Source organism: Argopecten irradians, chromosome 10 (genome assembly GCF_041381155.1).
Source record: "Argopecten irradians isolate NY chromosome 10, Ai_NY, whole genome shotgun sequence".
Taxonomy (NCBI): Eukaryota; Metazoa; Mollusca; class Bivalvia; order Pectinida; family Pectinidae; genus Argopecten; species Argopecten irradians.
The window spans coordinates 42,533,166-42,559,412 of record NC_091143.1 but is presented as its reverse complement, the minus strand read 5'-3'; the positions used below and the strand labels follow the sequence as shown (position 1 = coordinate 42,559,412).

At 34.4% G+C, this 26,247-nt stretch overlaps 1 protein-coding gene across 29 annotated transcripts in view; it reads right to left on the bottom strand.

Annotated features, from left to right (window-relative positions):
* LOC138333957 (uncharacterized) overlaps positions 1 to 26,247 on the bottom strand; it is a 138,630-nt gene that overhangs the window by 27,393 nt on the left and 84,990 nt on the right. For 26 of the 29 annotated variants that reach the window (XM_069282655.1, XM_069282666.1, XM_069282670.1 and 23 more), the window contains 12 exons: positions 25,375 to 25,446; positions 25,188 to 25,253; positions 24,513 to 24,674; positions 23,948 to 24,027; positions 22,721 to 22,817; positions 17,195 to 17,280; positions 16,492 to 16,555; positions 15,999 to 16,133; positions 9,704 to 9,769; positions 8,143 to 8,210; positions 1,119 to 1,246; positions 166 to 343 (listed from right to left, as the gene is read on the bottom strand). In XM_069282655.1, the coding sequence (XP_069138756.1) occupies positions 166 to 343; positions 1,119 to 1,246; positions 8,143 to 8,210; positions 9,704 to 9,769; positions 15,999 to 16,133; positions 16,492 to 16,555; positions 17,195 to 17,280; positions 22,721 to 22,817; positions 23,948 to 24,027; positions 24,513 to 24,674; positions 25,188 to 25,253; positions 25,375 to 25,446 (1,202 nt within the window). The remainder of the gene's footprint in view (positions 1 to 165; positions 344 to 1,118; positions 1,247 to 8,142; positions 8,211 to 9,703; positions 9,770 to 15,998; positions 16,134 to 16,491; positions 16,556 to 17,194; positions 17,281 to 22,720; positions 22,818 to 23,947; positions 24,028 to 24,512; positions 24,675 to 25,187; positions 25,254 to 25,374; positions 25,447 to 26,247) is intronic. The other 3 variants (XM_069282667.1, XM_069282685.1, XM_069282673.1) reach the window with 2 other exon arrangements.

Below are 26,247 nucleotides of genomic sequence, written 5' to 3'. Positions count from 1 at the left end.
AGAAGATCAAATATTTAACATCACCAGCTTGTGAATCATTCTCTTCAACAAACATTGGCAGTTTGATAATCCACAAAAAGAATTTTCTCCCTCGCTATTTAAAAATAAAATGATCCGGAGTGATCTCCCTTGTCATAACATGGAGTGACCTCCCTTTATACTTACTGTTTCTCTGCCTCCTCTAGCTCCTTCCTCAGGTGGACGATTTCATGTTGAAGATCCTCCACAACCTCATCCAGTCGTTTCTTACTACCCTCGACAAGAAGTAGGGACCCGTTGATAAGCGCAACCTGTTTCTCCAGACCTTCCTTCTCTCGCTCTAACTTACGAACCTTATCCTTCTCTGAAAACGATATATTGCCGATGATGAAATGATGCCATTTAATTAATTCATCAAAATCTCTACTTTCTATCAACCAATTTATAAACATATGAATGAGTAAATTGCATTAATTACCGAACTGACAACAAGCACGATAATATATCTCAATATAAGGATATGTACATGTAAGTCTGATATTATTACTGCTGAGCTATCTCAGACATAACCAAACTGTCAAAATATCAAAACTTTTTAGATAGCTAGCTTGTCCTTTCAAACATAAGATGACTATGAATCTCTATTAATAATAATAAGACTATTATTCACATGCATATAGTAAAGCCTGCCTTAGCAGCTACCCCAGTATAAAGATCATTTACCGCTTCGTAAGATTAATTTTCTACAGTATCAAATGATCAATTTCAACACAATATGTCCGTTTCGAGATCCCAAAACGAGGTTGGTAAGAACAATTTACAGTAGATTAGTTCTACTTTCAGGTGATTATGACGTTATCATTTGGCGTGATTTTTATGACGTCATAATCACCGGAAGGTGGGACTAATCGACATTAAAACCAACGTATTCAACCTCTGTATAAACACCACCTGGCTATAAAGACCATTTCCCTCCTTGAGTGGTTTTATAAACAGGTTTGATTGTATAGGAACAGCAAAGCTGGAATACTATAAAATAGATCTATAATGAAGAAACATTATTGACAGTAACACAGTAATAAATAAAGGTATTCATAAGCATTTATTTCTAAGAATCAAAACAGAACTAAAAGTCTTACCTTCCTGGACAATCTGGCCGTCTGGGCCATAGTCACTAACATACTGTTCATGTCTTTCCTGCAAGCCTTGGTTCTCTCTAATCATCCTGTCTAGTTCCCTGTGGAGATTTTCCTTTTCTTCCTCGACCCTATCAATATAAGCCAAATTCTAAATCCTTTCTCTCTATATATAACCCTAGATACAAGCATAGTGTTATGTATGACACTAAATACATGTAGTTATGAGATAAGGGAGATAACTCCTATAGTTTTTTTTTATCAATACATCCTATGAAGGTCATATCATTGATTTAGGTTATAGAACTTTCTAGAATATAATCATGTATAAACAAATATGTTTGTAAACATGTTGAGTTTAAGTAGAGATCTAGAATGATCTATTTCCAGAAAGTTATGTGTGTTTACTTGTTTACTGTTTTTAGTTAGATATTTCTAGAAGTAGAAGGTTCTCCAATATTCTTGAATTACGGTTTAGCTATATATACTCCAGCTGTCCAAGGCTAATCAGAACTGTAATGAGACCTGTAATAAGACATATCAAGAATTGTACAGCGCCATATAAGATTCTATTGGGAGAGCTATTGTGACTTTATCTGTGGATTATTACAACACTTTGTGTGGATTTATTCACATTGCCTGGAACTTTACAAATCATCGGTGGACATTCAATTTCCTTGTGGATTTGTGATTATTGTGAATTTGAAACCTGGAAGGATCAAGGATTATACCAGGACATTCGCATACAGATAAGTTACACTTTAAATCATCGTATTACTCTTGTACCACCACCAATTACTTTAGATATTGTAAACCATCTCTGTATAATATTGTATATATAATTAAATTGTGTTTTGAATTTAGCTGCTGGTTTCTCCTTTCTGTCATTCGTTAATGTAACAGAATTGGGGGCTCGTGTCCGAGATCGATATTTTATTTGTGGAATCTAACTTTGAAAAAATTAATTAAGAAATTTTCAAAATTTGTGTACAAACTTTGAGTTTACATTTGAAACCAACAGCTAGATAAATATGACTACTATGCAGGTAGAACAGTTTGTTAAAGCGCCATCCCTGGAAGTTCTTTTGCAAGTTAGTAAGAAGGATTTACTGTTATTGGGTAAACATTTAGGCCTTACTATCAAAACTAATTTGAGGAAAGCTGAAATTAGGAATGTAATTATAAGATATTTTGTTGACAATGGCAAATTTGACTCTAGTGCATTAGATAGTATAGAGGAAACAGTCACTTCAGAAATCCAAATTAGACAAATGGAACTTGAACATGAAATGAAAATGAAACAAATAGAGAAAGAAATGAGAGAAAGAGAAATAGAAAAGGAGTTAAGAGAAAAAGAAATAGACAAAGAAAGAGAGTTAAGAGAAAAAGAAATAGACAAAGAAAGAGAGTTAAGAGAAAAAGAAATTGAGAGAGATCAGATGTTAGAGCTAGAGAAGCAGAAAATTCAAGCTGAAACAGAACTTAGAATGAAAGAATTAGAGCTAGCTTCTCAAGACAGTTCAAGTAATCTAACTTTTAGGGGTTTGCAAGGAAACAGAGGTTTTGATGTCAGTAGAAACATTAGGTTAGTTCCTCCTTTTCAAGAGAAAGAAGTTGACAAGTATTTTCTGCATTTTGAGAAAATAGCTGATAGTATGAAATGGCCTGAAGATAAGCTTACAATGCTTCTTCAAAGTGTCTTGATAGGTAAAGCTAGAGACATTTATTCTTCTTTATCTCTAGATGATATTTCAAATTACCAAGTAGTCAAGAAAGCTATTTTGAAAGCTTATGAGTTAGTTCCTGAGGCTTACCGCCAGAAATTTCGAAACTCGAGAAAGAGAGATGAACAAACTCATGTAGAATTTGCCAGAGAAAAAGAACAATTATTTAATAGGTGGTGTGATTCTAAAGAAATTGATGAGGATTTCGGTAAATTGAGGCAATTATTGTTGATAGAGGAGTTTAAACGTTGTGTCCACATAAACATAAAAACTCATTTAGATGAGAGAAAAGTTGAAACACTTAGTGAAGCAGCTACAATGGCTGATGATTACGCTCTCACCCACAAAGGCTCATTTGTTAAAAACAGTTCTCAAGACAAAAACAGTACCACAGGTACTAGTAAATTTGGTCAGCCTAGGAACCCAACCTTTAGTGGCCCTTCTAACGACAAACCTAAATTAGGTGATAAGACTAAGTCTGATTCTAAAACAGATCATAGGGCAGGTGTGGGGTCTCCTTCTGGTCCTGTTTGTAATTACTGCAAGAAAGTAGGACATATTATGTCTGAATGTTATTCTCTCCAGCGTAAGGAGCAAAGGCGTAAACAGTCAGTTCCTTCTGTGTGTTAGCTATGTCAAAGCCTAGTCAGAAACTTAGTGATATTGTGGAAGATTCTAAAGTGTCTGTTGAGATTAAGAGCTCAGAGTCTGATAGTGTCTTGGAGAAGTACTCTCCCTTCATTTCTGAAGGTTTTGTTTCATTTACTAGTGATATTACCAACTTGAAACCTGTGAAGATTTTGCGAGATACTGGGGCTTCTCATTCTTTGATATTAGATGGCGTAGTGCCTTTGTCCGAGGAGACCTCATGTGGTAGTAGTGTTTTGCTTCAAGGTGTAGAGTTAGGTTTTGTTAATGTGCCTCTCCATTCTGTTTATTTAAAGTCAGACTTGGTTACTGGGCCTGTCACCATTGGTGTTAGACCAGAACTTCCCATAGAGGGCGTGTCGCTCATTTAAGGCAATGACTTGGCTGGAGAGAAAGTTAGGGTAGATCCCTTAGTGTCCAGTATCCCTGATAAAACAGATGATGCTGAGGCTATTCAACAGGAATTTCCTGGTATTTTCCCTTCTTGTGCTGTAACTTGTTCAATGAGTAAGAAGGTTTCTGATGTTGCAGTAGTTGAGGATCATTATAGTCCAGGGTTAGGTGACACTTTCTTGGCTCATGATATAGAGGATGTCGGGAGCAAGTGTGATCTTTTGAGCAATCCTGTAGACTTTGATAGTGATAGAGTTGTTCCTAACAAGGGTACTTCTTTGTCTGACATGATGAGTAAATCATCTTTGTCTAGAGAGGAGCTTATAGTAGAACAGGAGAAAGATCCTGAAATCTCCTTATTGTGTAATCGGGCTTTGAGTGAGGAAGAGGCTGAGAAAGTCCCGGTTTTGTTACTTCCGTCAGTCAGGTGTGTTGATGCGCAAGTGGCGCCCCCCTGATGTGTCTCCCGAGGAAGACTGGAAGGTTGTCAATCAAATAGTTGTCCCACCGAGGTATAGGCAAGATATTCTAAGTTTGTCTCATGATGTACCTATGGCAGGGCATTTAGGTGTGACCAAGACTTATAACAGGATCTTAGATCACTTCTTTTGGCCCAAGTTGAAACGGGATGTGGCTGATTTTTGTAGGTCTTGTCATACTTGTCAGGTGGTAGGGAAACCTAATCAGAAAATCCCTGTTGCACCTTTGCACCCCATTCCAGCATTTGAGGAACCATTTAGTAGAGTCATTATAGACTGTGTAGGTCCTCTACCCAAAACTAAGTCTGGGAATGAGTATCTTTTAACTGTTATGTGTGCTTCCACACGCTTTCCTGAAGCCATTCCACTCAGGAATATTAAAGCCCCTAACATAGTCAAGGCTTTGGTTAAATTCCTTACATTGGTTGGTCTTCCAAAAGCTGTCCAATCGGACCAAGGTTCAAATTTCATGTCTGGTATTTTTCAACAAGTCATGTACCAGCTCCAGATCAAGCAGTATAAGTCTAGTGCTTATCATCCAGAGTCTCAGGGTGCTTTAGAACGTTTCCATCAGACATTGAAGAATATGATGAGATCTTATTGTTTTGAAAACAAAAGAGATTGGGACGAAGGTATACACATGTTGTTGTTTGGCGTTAGAGAATCTGTACAAGAATCTCTTGGCTTCAGTCCCTTTGAACTTGTGTTTGGACATACTGTACGTGGTCCTTTGAAAATTTTGAAAGACAAAATTTTGGACGAAGATTCTAAAGTGAATCTCTTAGAGTATGTGTCTAACTTTAAGCAAAGGTTGACAAGGGCATGTGAACTGGCAAAAGAAAATTTGGCCGTTACTCAAACCAAAATGAAAACATGGTATGATAAAGATGCCCGTGCAAGAAGTTTTGATCCAGGTGACAAAATTTTGGCTCTATTACCAATACCGGGTCAGCCTTTGCAAGCTAGATATTTTGGACCTTATATTGTTGAGAAAAAGGTCGATGATGTTAACTACGTTGTACAAACTCCAGGGAGGCGCAAGAAAACTCAATTATGTCATGTTAATATGCTTAAGAAATATGTAGATAGAGAAGAGAGCAAGACCTCTCAACCTATTGCTACTTTGGCCTCTGTACCATCACAAAGTGAAAGTACAGCTGATATTTGTAAATTAGACTTAGATGGTGGTGTACAAGATGTAGGTTTAGACTGTGGTCTTAAGTTACGGAACTCAGATGTGCTCGCGAACTTGGACAAGAAACTAAGTCATCTATCGGAAAAAGAACGCAATGAACTTAAAGATTTGATACTTGAGTATAAACATTTGTTTCCGGATACACCAGGCAAAACAGATGCTATCTATCACGACGTGGATGTAGGCGATGCGCCACCTGTCTAGCAACATCCTTACCGTGTCAATCCTTTGAAAGAAGAACACTTAAAGAAAGAAATTCAATACATGTTGGACAATGATATTATTGAACCAAGCAAAAGTGAATGGAGCTCTCCATGTGTTCTGGTACCAAAGCCAGACAAGACATACCGGTTCTGTACTGACTTCAGAAAAGTAAACTCTGACAGTAAAACAGACTCTTATCCAATTCCAAGGATTGACTCGTGTTTTGACAAAGTTGGCAAAGCCAAGTACGTAAGCAAGTTTGACCTGTTGAAAGGATATTGGCAGGTGCCATTAACAGAAAGAGCTAAAGAAGTGTCGGCATTTGTAACCTCGCAAGGTTTGTACCAGTACAAAGTTATGCCATTTGGTATGAAGAATGCCCCCTGCAACATTTCAACGTCTTCTTAACAGCGTGATATCAGACCTGGAAGGCTGTGACGGATACATTGATGACGTCATCAACTACCACGACACGTGGGAAGACCATCTACGCGGGATTCGTGAATTCTTCGAAAGACTCACTACCATGAAATTGACTGTAAACTTATTGAAATGTGAATTTTGTCATGCAACTGTTGAATTTTTAGGCCATGTTGTAGGACAGGGGCAGGTTAAACCTGTTCAGGCCAAAGTAGAATCAATTATAGATTTTCCAGCTCCTGGAGGCAAGAGAGAGCTGATGAGGTTTCTTGGTATGGCTGGATACTACAGAAAATTTTGTCAAAATTTCTCTGTTATAGCAGCTCCACTTACTGCTTTGTTAAAGAAAAATGTCAAATTTGTTTGGTCAGACGAATGTAAGTCTGCATTTGAGAAATTGAAAGCCATACTATCAAACTCACCAGTTCTGACTGCTCCAGATTTTAATAAACAGTTAAAACTGTTTGTTGACGCCAGTGATGTAGGTGTTGGTGCTGTTTTGATGCAAGAAGGTACAGAACAAATTGACCATCCAATTTGTTATTTCTCGAAAAAGTTTGACAAACACCAGAGAAATTATTCCACCATTGAGAAAGAATGTTTAGCGTTGATTTTGGCCTTGAACCAATTTGATGTGTATCTCTGCACTACAGTTGTGCCTGTGTTGGTCTTCACCGACCACAACCCTTTGACATTCATCGGGAAAATGAAAAACAAAAACCAAAGAATTCTCAGGTGGAGTTTGACTTTGCAAGAATACAATCTTGACATCAAACATATCAAAGGGAAAGACAATATTCTAGCTGATGCTTTATCAAGGATTTAAATATTACTTGATATGTCAAGAAAGTTTCCTTTTCAAGAAAACTTTCTTTTCTTTAAGGAGGGGTGTGTTATGTATGACACTAAATACATGTAGTTATGAGATAAGGGAGATAACTCCTATAGTTTTTTTTATCAATACATCCTATGAAGGTCATATCATTGATTTAGGTTATAGAACTTTCTAGAATATAATCATGTATAAACAAATATGTTTGTAAACATGTTGATTTTAAGTAGAGATCTAGAATGATCTATTTCCAGAAAGTTATGTGTGTTTACTTGTTTACTGTTTTTAGTTAGATATTTCTAGAAGTAGAAGGTTCTCCAATATTCTTGAATTACGGTTTAGCTATATATACTCCAGCTGTCCAAGGCTAATCAGAACTGTAATGAGACCTGTAATAAGACATATCAAGAATTGTACAGCGCCATATAAGATTCTAATGGGAGAGCTATTGTGACTTTATCTGTGGATTATTACAACACTTTGTGTGGATTTATTCACATTGCCTGGAACTTTACAAATCATCGGTGGACATTCAATTTCCTTGTGGATTTGTGATTATTGTGAATTTGAAACCTGGAAGGATCAAGGATTATAACAGGACATTCGCATACAGATAAGTTACACTTTAAATCATCGTATTACTCTTGTACCACCACCAATTACTTTAGATATTGTAAACCATCTCTGTATAATATTGTATATATAATTAAATTGTGTTTTGAATTTAGCTGCTGGTTTCTCCTTTCTGTTATTCGTTAATGTAACAATAGTTCTAAATGCTATCATTCTATTCCTCAAGAATTTAAACTTTTTGAATTACAGAAGATCACTTGGGAATTGAAATTCATTCATGAGTAAACCCCCCCCCCCCCCAGTTATATAATAAGAAATTCTATTATTCCACACATCAATCCTGTTTCCAGTGAATGGAAAAAATAGGTGGAGGTATTGAGGGTGTCTTATTTGAGGACAAATATGGTAGTTTACAATGGTTGTAGATGACTCAATGAGACACAGACTGACCAATGCAATTCAATCTCTTAAACTCATTTACCCCTAAACTTTCATAATGGACTGGTCTCGTCTCTGATTTAGAAGAGCCTAAATGTGTGTTCAGGGGTTAATAAATTACCTTTCCATTTCCACTTTTGGCACAAGAGATCCATCCCCTCCAACAGCTTCTTTCAGTTCTATATTTTCCTGAAATTCCAGAAAAAAAAGGTTTTAATGTTTGCAATCCAAGGATAAAATCAATGTCTCCTTGCTTGCATGAACAAAATGTGTCAAAAATTTCAAGCAAGATTGTTTGTCAAGACAATTAAAAATCAGGGGAGAAATATATTTAATAAGAGTTCACATAATGTGTTTCTAGGCCAACAATCTAATTATTTAATTCAATTTCTTTTTCAAATATTTTGTATGCAGCAACCATATATTGTAAGAAATGAAGAAAAGAGAAACTGGAATACCAGTATAGACATGCACATAAAGAATATTTCAGAGAACTGCAGATATTCTTCGCAAAATGGCAAGGATGTTCCTGAAATTCAAGATTTGACTAACTAGATATAAAGCAATACTTTATTTTGCTAATAATAAAGATGTTATACAAATTTTGTATCTCATTGTTCGTGAAAAAAGGTTAATTCATTTGATGGACAATTTTCACTAGAAAGAATTGTGGATATAATACATTTCTTACTTATGCTTAGGTCACAATGATGTGACCAAAGTATTAGTCTGAAACTCATGGCACAGGATGAAGGCCTAACATTGCTGTTGTTTTTCTCTTTAAAAGTCAATTAAGTTGTGAAATTTAGTGCAAGTAGAATACAGTATATAAATCTATTGATATAACAGAAATAATCCAGCACCATTATTGAAGTTAACATATAGAGAAAGGGTCGGGGGAGGTCTTAAGAAGCTCAAATTGAAAGGGTAGGCACCTTATCTTAGAATTTTATATTGGACTAATCATGAAGACTTTAATTATTATAATTAAGAAAAAGAAAGAGAAAGCCTTCTGGATCACCAATAAGAATAGCATCACATGGGTAGAAAATTGCTAAATTTAAACCAAAAATACTTAAATGTTTTTCTTTAATTACAATGAATGCAATTACCACATTTTTTTCGAACTGTAAACCCTTAAAATATTGGGTTTTTTTCAGAGCTGCGATTGAACAAATGTCATTTTCCAACATAAATTATCAACAATGTACCTGCCTTACCTCATTACCCCCTGACATTTTGTAATGGACTGGTCTATTCTTTGTTTTAGAAGAGTCTAAATGTGTCTTCAGGGGATGTTTGGAGGGGATATATAAGATATTTAGAATATGAATCTAATTGGAAATCTACAAGGAATATAAGCCAAGGTCACTATTGAAGATCCATTTTTCACTTTCATAAAAATATTCCAAGGTTCCCAAAAATGTGTATCATATCAAAATTTAAATTTTCAATACAACATTATGCTAATATTTGAAACAAAAATTGGATATTTTAACAATGACCATGTACTTGACCAATATGTTGGAGGATTTAATAGGGGAGATAATCTGGATACATATTGAGAAGTTCTAAGTTCACAGATATATATGGATATATCAGAGATCAAATGATGATATAAATGACAGAGTTTCTGGTATATATACGACAAAGATTGCTGTCATATCTCACTGGCTACTCACGTCACAGTGCATGTGCATCACAGGTGCGAGTGACAAGGGAGACAACACAGTATGTGTAATTGGAATCTGTGATAAGGTATAATCTATGTGAGCTAACAAAATAAAAATCTTATCCAAAAAGAAAAATTCTAGAAATTCAATAGACAAAGATTTAATGTGCAGATTATATGACAAACTCCTAAATTTTCTCACCACATGAACTTTAAATTCATTATAGATTTCTTTCAATTCGTAGAGAATATAAAATCAAACTTAACATATTATATTTAGTACGTAAAGGAGGTGGCTAGTATTTCAACTTTTGACAACTTTGCTTACACAACATGCTTATTTACTACTACAAAAGCATGATAAACAAGAGACATATACAATAAATAAACACAGACTAAATCAATACAGGTGGTGGTGGTAGGGTGGGGGAATGACCATACAAAAGCAAAAGTACAAACAATATTCCATAATTCATCTAAAATAGGCATTTATTAAAATGAAAATAACATTTAAAATCCATATATAATACTATAATTTGAGTTTGATATAAATGATACAGCAGGATGCCTATAAAATCAATGAATGATCTAATTTAATTATGCTACTCAAGTACGGGATGGCATATGTTACACTAACTATATTTCCTAACTACATTTTTTGTGCAGTTTCTTACAGGTATAATGATATCCTCAGATATGGAGCCAAAGGGTAAGGTAGGGGCAGATAACACTGTACCCCTGGTAGGGGCAGACAACTCTGGCCCCATTCTGGTAGGGGCAGGTAACTCAATCCCCTGTGAAGGGGATGTAGAGTATGGTGAATGATTTACACAACCCATATTATTGGCTACAGTTGTCTGTAAGAAACAAAACACACAAACAACACACAAAACATCAACAGATAGAAAAACAAGAGACAAACGTGTAAAATCAACATCACAAATTGTGTTGAAAGACAAACATAATTATCTACAGTACAAGACATGAGACATTGTACAAGTAAATTACAAATGTCAAAAAGCTATAGTTTTTTCTCTTAATTTAATTTTCACCACATTATAACTTAAAAGGTTAACATTTATTCGACACCATATGAAACCACATCCAAACTAGAAGAACTGGACTGATATTTAGTGTAACAATGTACAACCTAGTAGAACTAGACTGATATTTGGTATAACAATGTACAACCTAGTAGAACTAGACTGATATTTGGTATAACAATGTACAACCTAGTAGAACTAGACTGATATTTGGTGTAACAATGTACAACCTAGTAGAACTAGACTGATATTTGGTGTAACAATGTACAACCTAGTAGAACTAGACTGATATTTGGTGTAACAATGTACAACCTAGTAGAACTCTAGACTGATATTTGGTATAACAATGTACAACCTAGTAGAACTAGACTGATATTTTGTGTAACAATGTACAACCTAGTAGAACTAGACTGATATTTGGTGTAACAATGTACAACCTAGTAGAACTAGACTGATATTTGGTATAACAATGTACAACCTAGTAGAACTAGACTGATATTTGGTGTAACAATGTACAACCTAGTAGAACTAGACTGATATTTGGTGTAACAATGTACAACCTAGTAGAACTAGACTGATATTTGGTGTAACAATGTACAACCTAGTAGAACTAGACTGATATTTGGTATAACAATGTACAACCTAGTAGAACTAGACTGATATTTGGTGTAACAATGTACAACCTAGTAGAACTAGACTGATATTTGGTGTAACAATGTACAAACTAGTAGAACTAGACTGATATTTGGTATTACAATGTACAACCTAGTAGAACTAGACTGATATTTGGTTTAACAATGTACAACCTAGTAGAACTAGACTGATATTTGGTGTAATAATGTACAAACTAGGAGAACTAGACTGATATTTGGTGTAACAATCTACAACCTAGTAGAACTAGACTGATATTTGGTATAACAATGTACAACCTAGTAGAACTAGACTGATATTTGGTGTAACAATGTACAACCTAGTAGAACTAGACTGATATTTGGTGTAACAATGTACAACCTAGTAGAACTAGACTGATATTTGGTATAACAATGTACAACCTAGTAGAACTAGACTGATATTTGGTGTAACAATGTACAACCTAGTAGAACTAGACTGATATTTGGTATAACAATGTACAACCTAGTAGAACTAGACTGATATTTGGTGTAACAAATTTACAAATTAGGAGAACTAGACTGATATTTGGTGTAACAATGTACAACCTAGTAGAACTACACTGATATTTGGTATAACAATGCACAACCTAGTAGAACTAGACTGATATTTGGTATAACAATGTACAACCTAGTAGAACTAGACTGATATTTGGTGTAACAATTTACAAATTAGGAGAACTAGACTGATATTTGGTGTAACAATGTACAACCTAGTAAGAACTACTGATATTTGGTGTAACAATGTACAACCTAGTAGAACTAGACTGATATTTGGTGTAACAATGTACAACCTAGTAGAACTAGACTGATATTTGGTGTAACAATGTACAAACTAGTAGAACTAGACTGATATTTGGTATTACAATGTACAACCTATATTTGTAGAACAATTACAACTGAGAACTATTTGATTTTAACAATTTACAACCTAGTAGAACTAGACTGATATTTGGTGGATCTAGTAACAATGTACAAACTAGGAGAACTAGACTGATATTTGGTGTAACAATCTACAACCTAGTAGAACTAGACTGATATTTGGTATAACAATGTACAACCTAGTAGAACTAGACTGATATTTGGTGTAACAATTTACAAATAGGAGAACTAGACTGATATTTGGTGTAACAATGTACAACCTAGTAGAACTAGACTGATATTTGGTATAACAATGTACAACCTAGTAGAACTAGACTGATATTTGGTGTAACAATGTACAACCTAGTAGAACTAGACTGATATTTGGTGTAACAATGTACAACCTAGTAGAACTAGACTGATATTTGGTGTAACAATTGTACATACCTAGTAGAACTAGACTGATATTTGGTGTAACAAAATGTACAAACTAGTAGAACTAGACTGATATTTGGTATTACAATGTACAACCTAGTAGAACTAGACTGATATTTGGTGTAACAATGTACAAACTAGTAGAACTAGACTGATATTTGGTGTAACAATGTACAAACTAGTAGAACTAGACTGATATTTGGTGTAACAATGTACAACCTAGTAGAACTAGACTGATATTTGGTGTAACAATGTACAACCTAGTAGAACTAGACTGATATTTGGTTTAACAATTTACAACCTAGTAGAACTAGACTGATATTTGGTGTAACAATGTACAAACTAGGAGAACTAGACTGATATTTGGTGTAACAATCTACAACCTAGTAGAACTAGACTGATATTTGGTATAACAATGTACAACCTAGTAGAACTAGACTGATATTTGGTGTAACAATTTACAAATTAGGAGAACTAGACTGATATTTGGTGTAACAATGTACAACCTAGTAGAACTAGACTGATATTTGGTATAACAATGTACAACCTAGTAGAACTAGACTGATATTTTGGTGTAACAATGTACAACCTAGTAGAACTAGACTGATATTTGGTGTAACAATGTACAACCTAGTAGAACTAGACTGATATTTGGTGTAACAATGTACAACCTAGTAGAACTAGACTGATATTTGGTGTAACAATGTACAAACTAGTAGAACTAGACTGATATTTGGTATTACAATGTACAACCTAGTAGAACTAGACTGATATTTGGTGTAACAATGTACAAACTAGTAGAACTAGACTGATATTTGGTGTAACACAAACAGTGAACTAGACTGAATTGTGTAACAAACAAACTGGTAGAACTAGACTGATATTTGGTGTAACAATGTACATTGGTTCTTTAATGTTATGAATTTCCAAAAATTGAAATATTTATATTAACAAGAGGCCCAGAGGGCCTGTATCGCTCACCTGGTTTGTAATGCCAAGTAATGTTCTGAATACAGGTTCATTGTTTCTTTTCTGAAGGAATGTTAATATCAACCTCTAAGTCCCCTATTGGGCCCCACCCCTCCTGCCCCCAGGGGGTCAGAGCCAAAGTTCTGTTCTCCTTCCCCCAAGGATGTTTATGGCCAAATTTGGTCACAATCCAAGCAAAACTCTAGGACAAGTAGCGATTTATAGGATTTACCTTTATTTCCCCTATTGGGCCACACCCGTCCTGCCCCCGGGGGCTAGAGCCAAAATTTATACAAGTTCTGTTCCCCTTCCCCCAAGGATGTTTGAGGCAAAATTTGGTTACATTCCATGCAGAAATCTATGACTAGTAGCGATTCAAAGGATTTACCTCTATTTCCTCTATTGGGCCCACCTCTCCTGCCCCAGTGTGTCAGAGCAAAAAATTTATACAAGGTCTGTTCCCCTTCCACCCAGGGTGTTTGTGGCCAAATTTAGTTACAATACGTGCAGATCTCTATGACAAGTAGCGATTTAAAGGATTTACCTCTATTTCCCCTATTGGGCCCCGCCCCTCCTGCCCCCGGGGGGTCAGAGCCAAAATTTATACAAGTTCTGTTCCCCTTCCCCCAAGGATGTTTGTGGCCAAATTTGGTTACAATCCATGCAGAACTCTAGGACAAGTAGCGATTTATAGGATTTACCTCTATTTCCCCTATTGGGCCCCGCCCGTCCTGCCCCTGGGGGGGTCAGAACCAAAATTTATACAAGTTCTGTTCCCCTTCCCTCAAGGATGTTTCTGGCCAAATTTGGTTACAATCCATGCAGAACTCTAGGACAAGTAGCGATTTATAGGATTTACCTCTATTTCCCCTATTGGGCCCCGCCCCTCCTGCCCCCAGGGGGTCAGAGCCAAAATTTATACAAGTTCTTTCCCCTTCCCCCAAGGATGTTTGTGGCCAAATTTGGTTACAATCCATTCAGAACTCTAGGACAAGTAGCGTTTTTATAGGATTTACCTCTATTTCCCCTATTGGGCCCCGCCCCTCTGCCCCTCAGGGGGTCAGAGCCAAAATTTATACAAGTTCTTTCCCTCTTCCCCAAGGATGTTTGTGGCCAAATTTGGTTACAATCCATGCAGAACTCTAGGACAAGTAGCGTTTTATAGGATTTACCTCTATTTCCCCTATTGGGCCCCGCCCCTCCTGCCCCAGGGGGGTCAGAGCCAAAATTTATACAAGTTCTGTTCCCCTTCCCCCAAGGATGTTTGTGGCCAAATTTGGTTACAATCCATGCAGAACTCTAGGACAAGTAGCGATTTATAGGATTTACCTCTATTTCCCCTATTGGGCCCCGCCCCTCCTGCCCCAGGGGGTCAGAGCCAAAATTTATACAAGTTCTGTTCCCCTTCCCCCAAGGATGTTTGTGGCCAAATTTGGTTACAATCCATGCAGAACTCTAGGACAAGTAGCGATTTATAGGATTTACCTCTATTTCCCCTATTGGGCCCCGCCCCTCCTGCCCCCGGGGGGTCAGAGCCAAAATTTATACAAGTTCTGTTCCCCTTCCCCCAACGATGTTTGTGGCCAAATTTGGTTACAATCCATGCAGAACTCTAGGACAAGTAGCGATTTATAGGATTTACCTCTATTTCCCCTATTGGGCCCCGCCCCTCCTGCCCCCGGGGGGTCAGAGCCAAAATTTATACAAGTTCTGTTCCCCTTCCCCCAAGGATGTTTGTGGCCAAATTTGGTTACAATCCATGCAGAACTCTAGGACAAGTAGCGATTTATAGGATTTACCTCTATTTTCCCTATTGGGCCCCGCCCCTCCTGCCCCCGGGGGGTCAGAGCCAAAATTTATACAAGTTCTGTTCCCCTTCCCCCAAGGATGTTTGTGGCCAAATTTGGTTACAATCCATGCAGAACTCTATGACTAGTAGCGATTTAAAGGAAATGTTGACGGACGGACGACGGACGCCGTGCCATGACATAAGCTCACCGGCCCTTCGGGCCAGGTGAGCTAAAAATTGCTAGTTATCCTGGTTTTCTAATATTTTCTTATACCATATCTGATGTGACCTTGGTCAAAATATGATATAAATAGAATTGGATACTTATGAAACAATCAAATTTTCAATGGGCGTAAAAGGAAAATCCAACTTAAGCTCCTTTCAGCATACTGTTTATAATCCTGTTTTAATGACCAAATCTGCTAGTTTTACATAAAACTACTAAATAGTTTCCCCACTGGGTGTAAAGCGGATAAAACATCTAAATTCACCACATTTACATTTAGTTCACAAGTATAAATCATGCTAACAATGCTTTACCTGTTCTAGGTTTTCAAACTGATTGTTCATGGACTCGTTCATATCCCTTAACTGCTTGTTAGCCTGTTGTAGTTCCTCTACTTTATTCTCAAGGTCTTCCAGTCGAGGCTTTTTGTATATCAACTCAGTACTTGCCTTTTTTGTTTCAAAGAAAGTGATTTGTCTAAATAAATTATCACGAGTTACATTTTTTATCATTTATGTGGCATAAAACAGGAATTTTTTGCCAAAAACAAAATTTGAAACAATTTACATCAAAGAACAATTAAAGATAACAGTTGTCAGTGAAATCTCTTAAAACTGATATAATTTTAAGAATCACATCAATATAATATTGATTCAAGAATTTAAATTATCTGTAATAAAATTGCAAAATAAGAGATTCTAGTACACATCTAGCAAATTAAGAGTTGAGAGAGGATAGGTAATATACTACTTTTTCATAGGTGAACATAAACTCCTCTACAAAGCTGCAGCCTCTACAACAACATACCAGTAGCCCTTCCTTTTGGCTTATTAGATTATCTCGTACTTTTTCAAGTTCCAAGACCCTATCCCTAAAATTGAAAATAGAAAATCATATTTATGACTATTTTTTTTACAATATTAGTTGGATTTATTTTAATAAGTCTGGAAACACTATATATATGTGTGAAGGCAATTAGAAAAATAAAGAGAGAGTAATAACTCTGTATATTCAAAAGTAGAATAGTACATAGCATGCTCAAATTCTTTATAATCAACTTTCAAGTTACTCAATATACATTCATATTTTGGTCCTATGAACAGCTAGAATTCCTTTATAGGTAACTTAAAAAAAAATGAAAATTATATGTCATATTTTTGGTGATATCCAGGTACTTAAATACCTTGTTACACAATAGTAAAAATCCCCTGTTGTTCCTACCTCCAAGTTGATAACACTTTCAGTCTACATTTTCAGTCCTTCGAGATGCTGCCTTCTTATCACACTTTTCATTACATAACAAATCAGATCAAACAGTTCTGATGCTTAACCTAATCAGTATATCTTTTCATAGTACATCTGTACTCTAGCTGATACTAAATTCAACAATGGACACAATACATTAAGATGCTGAATGTTCCACAGTCATAAATCATGGAATTTTCTCAACCAACAAATTATTTTGCATATATTATATATATATATATATATAATGTAAAGAATATAGTACCTGAAATGTTCATTTTCGTTTCTTAACTGTTCCACTTTTCCTGTGAGTTGATCAATATCGTGTAGTTTGGCCAAACTATTTTCTGACTGAAATATACAATCAAATCATTCATGAAACTTAACAATATAGTTAATGACAAAAAAAATCAAAGTGAAATTAAACATTTTTTTCAACATAATATACCACCAAATTACTGATAATACTTGCATGCATTCCTAATTCTTCAAGTATTTTCTCAAAATATGTTAAAAATTAACCAAAAGTTCAATACAAAAGTCTTTTAGACTTCATGAACATATATAAGTTATGAATTCTAACATTTTGATTAATTCATCTAATTTTTGGAACTGAAACATTAGAATGAGATATAATGATGAACAAGTTTTAAGGATATTTACTATCGGGTAAATCTAATTAATGACAAAATTTAAGAACATTTACCGTAACAAGGTACATGTATTTTAATTTTCCTTGAAATTTTGATATCAAAAATAATTTTTGGTTTTGAATAATTTGATGAAAGTTTTTTTATTTTGAAGTGAATTAGTAAAGAAAACTACAGAAATCTATATAACTTCCAAAGCTGATTCAGAGGTTCATATAGGAAAGATTAAGGAAACTGACAATTTCACTTCAAAATCTCTACACTACTGGTCACCTATTCAAACAAAGACCGTAAACATATGTATCTATAAACTGCCAATATACTGTATACTGCCAACAGATTTCCACTGCCAGTAACACACTGACCAGAGGTAGTCACTACCCTAATGAAACTGTGATTTATTGTTTTCATTAAGTCTTAAGAAAGAGGGATCAAACCCTTAAGTAAATATTCAATAGTCAACGAGGCTCAAGCTGGGAGAGACACAGAACAGAATTTAAGTGTATCAGACTAAAAAGTGCTCATAGGGACCTGAAAATGAAATGTGATTTTCTGCAAAGGTACCTCAGATATAGATCTTGATTTACAAAAAGATTTACTTCAAAAGGTTTTCAAAAACAAATGTTGAAGGCCGTTTAATTTGGCTGAGGAAAAAACAAACACTATTTCAAAATATTCATTGGGTATTTTGAATTTCATTTTAGTTCAATTACAATTTCTGGGGAAAAAAATGTGTAATTCATGCGCATTTCAAATATTCGTGTGAAAACAAATCATATTTTGAATACTCATAGATAGCTTTTGATCTACATTTCAGTTGTTCGGTTTTAAATTATTTTTTCTTAAAATTCTTAATCACACCAAAATATCTAGCCTATGTATATGAAATGTATTGAGATTTATTGCATATGACAATTTACTTGTCAAAAAAAAAGTAGTAATCAAACCTTTTTAGTAATTTTAATATTTATCTAAATGATTTCTCCCCAATTAAATTTGTTTAAAGGTAAATTAAAAGGTTGATTTTAACCTTGAGGTAACAGATTACTTGTAACTGTTTATAAAGAACAAAACAGGATACATTAAACATATGTTACACAGAAAAATGTCATAAATCAGCATTTAAATGTCCATATATATATTCATCAAAAAAAAATCTGTAGCCTTTACAAAATACACAAAATTACATGGTACAGATACATAAGTACAGTTGGTTACATGGCTCAGTAATTGATTGTGAGTATTATAATACTGGATAATCATATACCTCCCTCTCTAGCCCCTCATACTACTGTGAAGAGGAGCCAAGGGTATCAATGTTACCAATATTGGGTTTATCAAAGCAGAATTAATGGCTGTTTAAAAGTCCATGTAATCTTCTCAAAATACCATTTAGGCATCAGTCATTCTGTATCAATAATGAAAAGTGATATGGGCACCAGAAGGGGTAATTTCTGGATTTGTTTAGAAATAAAATCTGTAGAATTACAAAAATAAAAATTTGCATTTATCTTAATATCTCAAAATTAAATAGATGAATATCTGCTAAAATTATTCAAATAAATGAAAATACCCAATATATCATCCTTTTATAATAGAAATATTCAAGGTATCAATATGTCAAGACCGTAATACAGAATAATTTCTTACTACAGAATTAAATCTACAAAATCACTGTGTGGAGCCTCAAATTCATGACACCTTGATATGGCAAAGGGGGATTCTACTAATTAAATGACATTGCTAGCATTCTTGTCATATTTTTACTGTATCCTAGCTACTGCCATAGACATTGTAGAAATTGGAAATTTTGTTTATTTTTTTTTGTATTTTTTCAAACTTTTTCTTCACATCTATAGATATTTAATTTTCTGTGTAATTAATTCTATTCAACAGGAAGTGGCAAAACTGGAAGAAACTGGTTACCTCTTGGCAAGACTTAGATAATAAGAAATTCTTACGCAATCAAAAGATTCCTCACCTCAAATTAACTTCTTTACCCATGAAGACACATTTAGATTCTTCTGATTCAAAGACTAGACCATTTCTTTATGAAATTTCAGGGGTGATTGAGTTGAGGTATAGAGTAAATAACAAGTGAAAACTTTTTGTTGCCAAGGAAGTGAATATAGTCCAGAATAACAGGAAATGACTACCTGACAGATTAACAAAATGGCTGATAAACGAAACGGCAGGTGAATTAATGTAACAGCAGGAAGTTGACCTGAGTGAAGAAATAAGGAGTGATGGTACTGTGAGAAGTCAAAAATAGTTCTACAACAATAACAGCTGTGGAAATTGGTTGAAAGCAACATAAAATGCAGAAATGACATAAAATGACTACAAAAATTATATGTAGTCCAAAATTTCGGAATGGCACAATATCTGAAAAGGTTTTGCTAAGATCAAAAGATGTGATTGTAAACTGAACCAAATGAAGAGAATATGGTAAGAAAATCAGAATTCTGTAGCACAAAATGATTTTGTAATTGGTTGAAATGAAAGAGCTTGAGAGCAGAATTACCACAGAATGATCCTCTGACGATGACTATACAGGTAATAGGAAATAATTATCTTAAATGAAAACGAAGGCCACAAATTGATGATAATATGTAAACTGAGAAATTCAGAGTTTGTCTGACAAGAAAGAGATAGGTTTATGATGAGGATCAAAAAAGAAAATTATTGGTGACTTATTGAAGAAAAAAAACAAGATTTTAGATAAGATGAAATATTTATTTGATATCAAAATGTGGCGTCACAGTACATAATTTAACTGTTAGGTTGATATAAACACTAAGTAAATCTGGGTATATAAGGCTGTTTTCTTCAAAAACACATTTTATATTGGTATATACATATAACTTAAACTACAGTTGCATGCAACACTCCTATATATTGCTAGAATTTTGAAGTCGGAGTATATCAATAAATGTATATCTATATTAACATTAATAAATAATTTCTAATGCATTATTTATAATCAATATATTATTAATTTTCCTAGTGCCATATACCTTTAAACAGAAAAGATATCTATATAATTTCCTGTTAACAAGGGGAGATATCTGCCCACCAGTATTTACACATCTACTAAATAGTTACTCCTAAATAAGTTTAGAATATGTAAACTGTACTGTATGTAGCATAGATAGATAAGGCTTTTTTTCTGGACTGGGACATAATTCTCATTGGTTCATGATGACACACCACCTGTATGAATTTTTAACTTCACTGTATTCAACAGTTTGATATCATCTTATTATCAAACAAATACAGCGATTTAAGATATCATCTTATTATCAAACAAATACAGCGATTTAAGATATCATCTTATTATCAAACAAATACAGCGATTTAAGATATCATCTTATTATCAAACAAATACAGCGATTTAAGATATCATCTTATTATCAAACAAATACAGCGATTTAAGATATCATCTTATTATCAAACAAATACAGCGATTTAAGATATCATCTTATTATCAAACAAATACAGCGATTTAAGTATGATGATAGAATAAGAATACAAATAGTCCAACAATATCCTGTGGTTGTGGAGTCATAACGTCATAATCACCAGATGTTGACATTAAACGATGTACGCTTACAATCTTCATAATTTCCACCGTATAATACCTGTATCAGGACAGTTACTTAACATAAGCTACGGGGTATGTGCTAATGAATTGCATCAACAGAACTTTGCTATCAATTAACATGCATTAATAGTTTCAGTTCCTGCTATCTAAATTTTTAAGCATATTCTTTAAATTTAACGTAATATAAAACTTACAAGTCTAATTTCTTTTGGGGTTTTTTCCCTTTTAAGATTACTTCTTAAATTTACAGGTCAAAATGTTAAATTTATGTTTCTTAAAGTAATAGATTTCTTTTTAGGTTAACAAAAAACATCTGAATACATGTCTGTTAAATGTAACAGTATAATTTTTATCCTTAGTATTTGTAACCAATGTTCAGTTTGTATCAGATAATTGGTTTTTGACTCATGTACAGTATTTGGTTTGTGACTGATATTTGGTTTGTGAAAGATATTTGGTTTGTTAACGATATTTGATTTGTAACAGATATTTAGTTTTTGTCTAATATTTGGTTTAATTGTGACCAATATTGGGTTTGTAACTGATATTCGGCTTCTGACCAATATCATAATTTGTGATTTGTGACCAATATTCAGTTAAAGACTTTGTAAGGAAATGTCACCTAAACAGATTACTATCACATCCATCTCCCCCACATTATCACTGTGGCCTGTAACAATCTAGGAAGACCAATCCTCGAAAGTTTATGTTGTATAACCAATCCTAGAAAATTCCACATGGGAATTTGTTTCACACCTGGAGGCCTCTGATAATCGGTTTGCATTTGTGCAGTTATTTACTTCATGATATTTCTCCCAGAAACGTCCAAACCTACATTTCTAATTATCAATAAAAGTTTTAAAAAATCTACCAATTAAGTCAGAAAATATTCCTGCTGGTAGTAGAATAGGCAATAAGTACTTTCATTAAAATTATTCAACAAAACAGTCTCCCCCCCCCCCCCTTCCCTCCCAAAAAAATGTCATTATACACATGAAATATTTCTAAAACAAAACAGTTGCAGTGACAACAATAATGTGAGGTTTATTTCATCAGAAGTAGAAGAATATGCGGTGCAAAGAAATAATGAACAACAGCAAAAATTTCTGATGAAGGTCTACACAAGGTCAATTTTAGACACCATTTATGCATAATACATTTATGTCCAAATGAATTTTCTTTTTGGAGCCAAATGAAATGTAATTTTGGTATTTTTTATAGGGGTAATCCAATTTAAATTTTCAACCTTTGGCAAAATTTCAAGGTCAAGATATTGAGATGAACTGTTCAAGGACAAATTTAAAGGTCAAAGGTTATTATAAATGTCACCTCATATGGCAATTTATAGTTAGAAAAAAATCATCATTTATTAGAACATCACCACACGCAATACACACAGCGAAAATGCAAGAGAAAAGCTGTGATGACAGAAAATGTGACCCATTCACCCATAGAAAATGAATGGACTCTCTGTGATTGTTTTGGATTGTGCTACTGTTGGCTAGAGGGGTGACAAGGCAGAGCTGTAGTCTCTTACACTCTTTGTCAGGACTTCCTTCTGAGTTTCCAAAAGTTTTATCATCTGTTCGTTCTCTGCTGTTTCTTGTATCAATTTTCTGTTTTCTGCTTTTAATCTGCAAGGAAAAATGATTTTATTAAGATTAAATAGAAAAGAATTGCAACCTTCCATTTTTTTCTTTTTTAAATAAATCCTAAGAAATCAAACTTTATTGTTTGCAAATCATTCAGGAAACTAAATTATGACAGCATGAATTTTACCATTTATAGCTTTTAATTATAGGAAACAAAGTTATTTTCATTAAAAACATAAACAAATATCAAATTTCATGTTTCACAGGGTTTCAAACTCATGTGCTTAAATTTTAATAAGTCATAAAGGAAATTACCGGTAAGGAACAAAATGAAAACATCAATCTGTTTTTAGAATTGGGGAGAAGGGAGACAACAAATGACATTTTCAATGGGAATAATTCATGTAACACATAATACAGGATAACGAAAGGGCGGTACTAGTATCTCCAGTGGTGATAGAACGTAACAGAGTCTGCGGTACTAGTATCTCCAGTGGTGATAGAACGTAACAGAGTCCGTGGTACTAGTATCTCCAGTGGTGATAGAACGTAACAGAGTCCGCAGTACTAGTATCTCTAGTGGTGATAGAACGTAACAGAGTAGTGGTGATAGAACGTAACAGAGTCCGCGGTACTAGTATCTCCAGTGGTGATAGAACGTAACAGAGTCCGCGGTACTAGTATTTCCAGTGGTGATAGAACGTAACAGAGTCTGCGGTACTAGTGTCTCCAGTGGTGATAGAACAGCTAGGATACCAGCGCAGGATACCATCTTTTAGCACCATTCCATCACCAATAGGTTGTTTTTTTGTATGTTTGATTATCTAACGTCCTATTAATAGCCAGGGTAATTTAAAATGGCTTTCCATGTATGGAGGTATGTTGTGTGTATGAAGTGCAGGTGTGTGTTTTGGGAGACTGCTGTAAATTCATATTGTGTCTTCATGTATAGCGGAACTGTTGCCCTTTTTATAGTGCTCACTGAAGCAGACCATTGAAGACAATTAGCAACACACCCCACCTGGTCACATTATACTGACAACAGACGAACCAGTCATCCTACTCCTGTTATGCTAAGCTCTAAACTAGTCCAGCACAAACCTTATCACATATCACATGTTACATGAGTTATTCCCATTTCATGATTCACTATTATGATTAAGCGTCCTTACTTTATGACATCCTCCTGCTGTTCTGATAATGTCTCACACTCCTCCTTCAATGCTCTGTTTTCTGTCTTGACCTTTGCACCCTGTGGGGTAAAGATTAGCAAGGCCATCGCATCACACCATTAGCAAAACACACATTAGCAATCAATGCTACAATCTAGCTAATCTCACTCCACATAGCACACTAACTAAACCTCTACAGGGGATATAACGCTAACTTGGTTGATTCTAACGAACAATCCCTCTTAAAACTAAATTAGCAAAGTTCTTTGATGGAATTGGAAATCTTTTAAATAACAAATGTAATGAATATTCGACATTATTTCTCCCATTCTGAAAAATGTACCCTCATTAGAAAATATTCCTTTTTTGTCCCGATGCAGGACTGGTTATTGTTTCCAAAACTAAAAAACTTTTTTTCCCTGAAATAAATCTACCCTGAAATCATACAAATTTTTTATTCTCAATAGTTAAAACTCTGAAAACACAAAAAACATGAACATCAAACAACTGTACACACAGAACTACAACAACAAGGACTATTTGAGGTGAAGACATATATACTTACAATTGCTTCTAACTCTTCACAGCGGTCCATTAGGGCCTGTATTTCGGACTCTTTTTTATGGACAGAGGCAGTTAAGCGGTCACATGTATCCTTCCATGTGTCCAGTTCTTCTTGTGTTGCCATGGTGGACGACCGGATATCTTCGTTCGCTTTTCGCAATTTCTTGAAAAGAAATCAAATTCATAAATATCTGGTATGTGAAAAAAAAAATATCACAAAGATACATTAAAAATTTCAGTAAGTATACAGGTTTTTATCCACACATATTTAAACATGAAAACTGATCAAAATCAATTTCTACATTGCTCTTATTATTAAGAAACTTTCTAGTTTTGTAATAATGATCAGGCCAATAACCTGATAGTGTAGTATCTGAAAATTTCATTCCTTCGTTGGAGCTTTACTTTAATTCTTCAGATATATATCTGAATAGTTTAAAATGAATGAAAACCAATCAAAATCATAATCTGTTTAAAAAGCTGCATAAGACAACAAATCTATCTTTCAGTCTAGATATGAAAAGGGAGACAACTGAGTTTATCTAATTTCTGGGCGTAGGTATTTTGTTTGAAACATGAAATACAGCTTAACATAGTACCATTAGGAAATCAGCCTTGCAGTAAAGCATCAAGAGGATCTGAAATAACTCCAAAATATTTTAAAACATATACATACTGTTTCTAACTCTTGGTTCTTATTATGGTAATGGGAATTTTCATGGCGGAGTTCTCTCAATTCATTCTGAAACAGAAAGAAAATAGGAATTAATACTCAGTATAAATGAATTACAATTTCAATACATCAATTGTTTTCATCTTCAATATTTTGATTTCAGTATTAGAGAGATAAATTTCTGTTTTACCTTCAGAGCTTGAAGAGTTTCATCAAATTCTTCTCTTTCACGCCTCATGTCTTTTGATTTTCCATCAGCCATCTGTAAACAGATGAAATATATGAACAGTTGAACCACATAAAAACTGTACACTGAAATTGAGTATAAAGTGGATTATTGTTCATCAAACCATTCACCCCTGAAAATTTATAATGGGTTGTCTCAGGTCTTGAAGTAGAAAAGTCTAAATGTGACTTCAGGGATGAATGACCTGGAGTTAAAACAGAGATATTGGATACACCAAATATTATACTATTAGACTGTTTGTGTATTCTTGAGTCCAAATTTAAAAAGTCTGATTTCAGTAAAGTTGGGCTTTCTTTGTTCTATGGGATGTCATTGTAATCAAGTAAAGACAAGTTTCACTTTATGCAGGTGTCGGTAAAGACAGGATAATTTTACATTTTTCTTGAAATATGGACAGATTGATTCCATTATACAATCAAAACCATAGAAAGACTGCTTCCATGTTCCATGTTGTTTTATTTGTTCAAATTGAAATATAAATTGGAAGAATCAATCAATTCACTTCACACATCAAACAGTTAGGCTCCGCCCAGTCTATCATTAGTTAACAATCTTGAATATTAAAGCACAGCATTTTAAATTTAAATTCAACAACTCATAATAATTTGTGGAAGCATTAGATATTGCTTTTCTCGATATTTGAATTCACACAAAGCAGGTCATCAGCAATATTTGAACCAAAATTTTAGAAATCATGGATTTAACAAGAGGCCCAAAGGGCCTTAACGGTCATCTGACTACCTTGGCAATAGTAAAACTAATTATATATGGTGTCACTTTGTCAGGACCATGTCAGGATCATTTTCAATTTCTTTC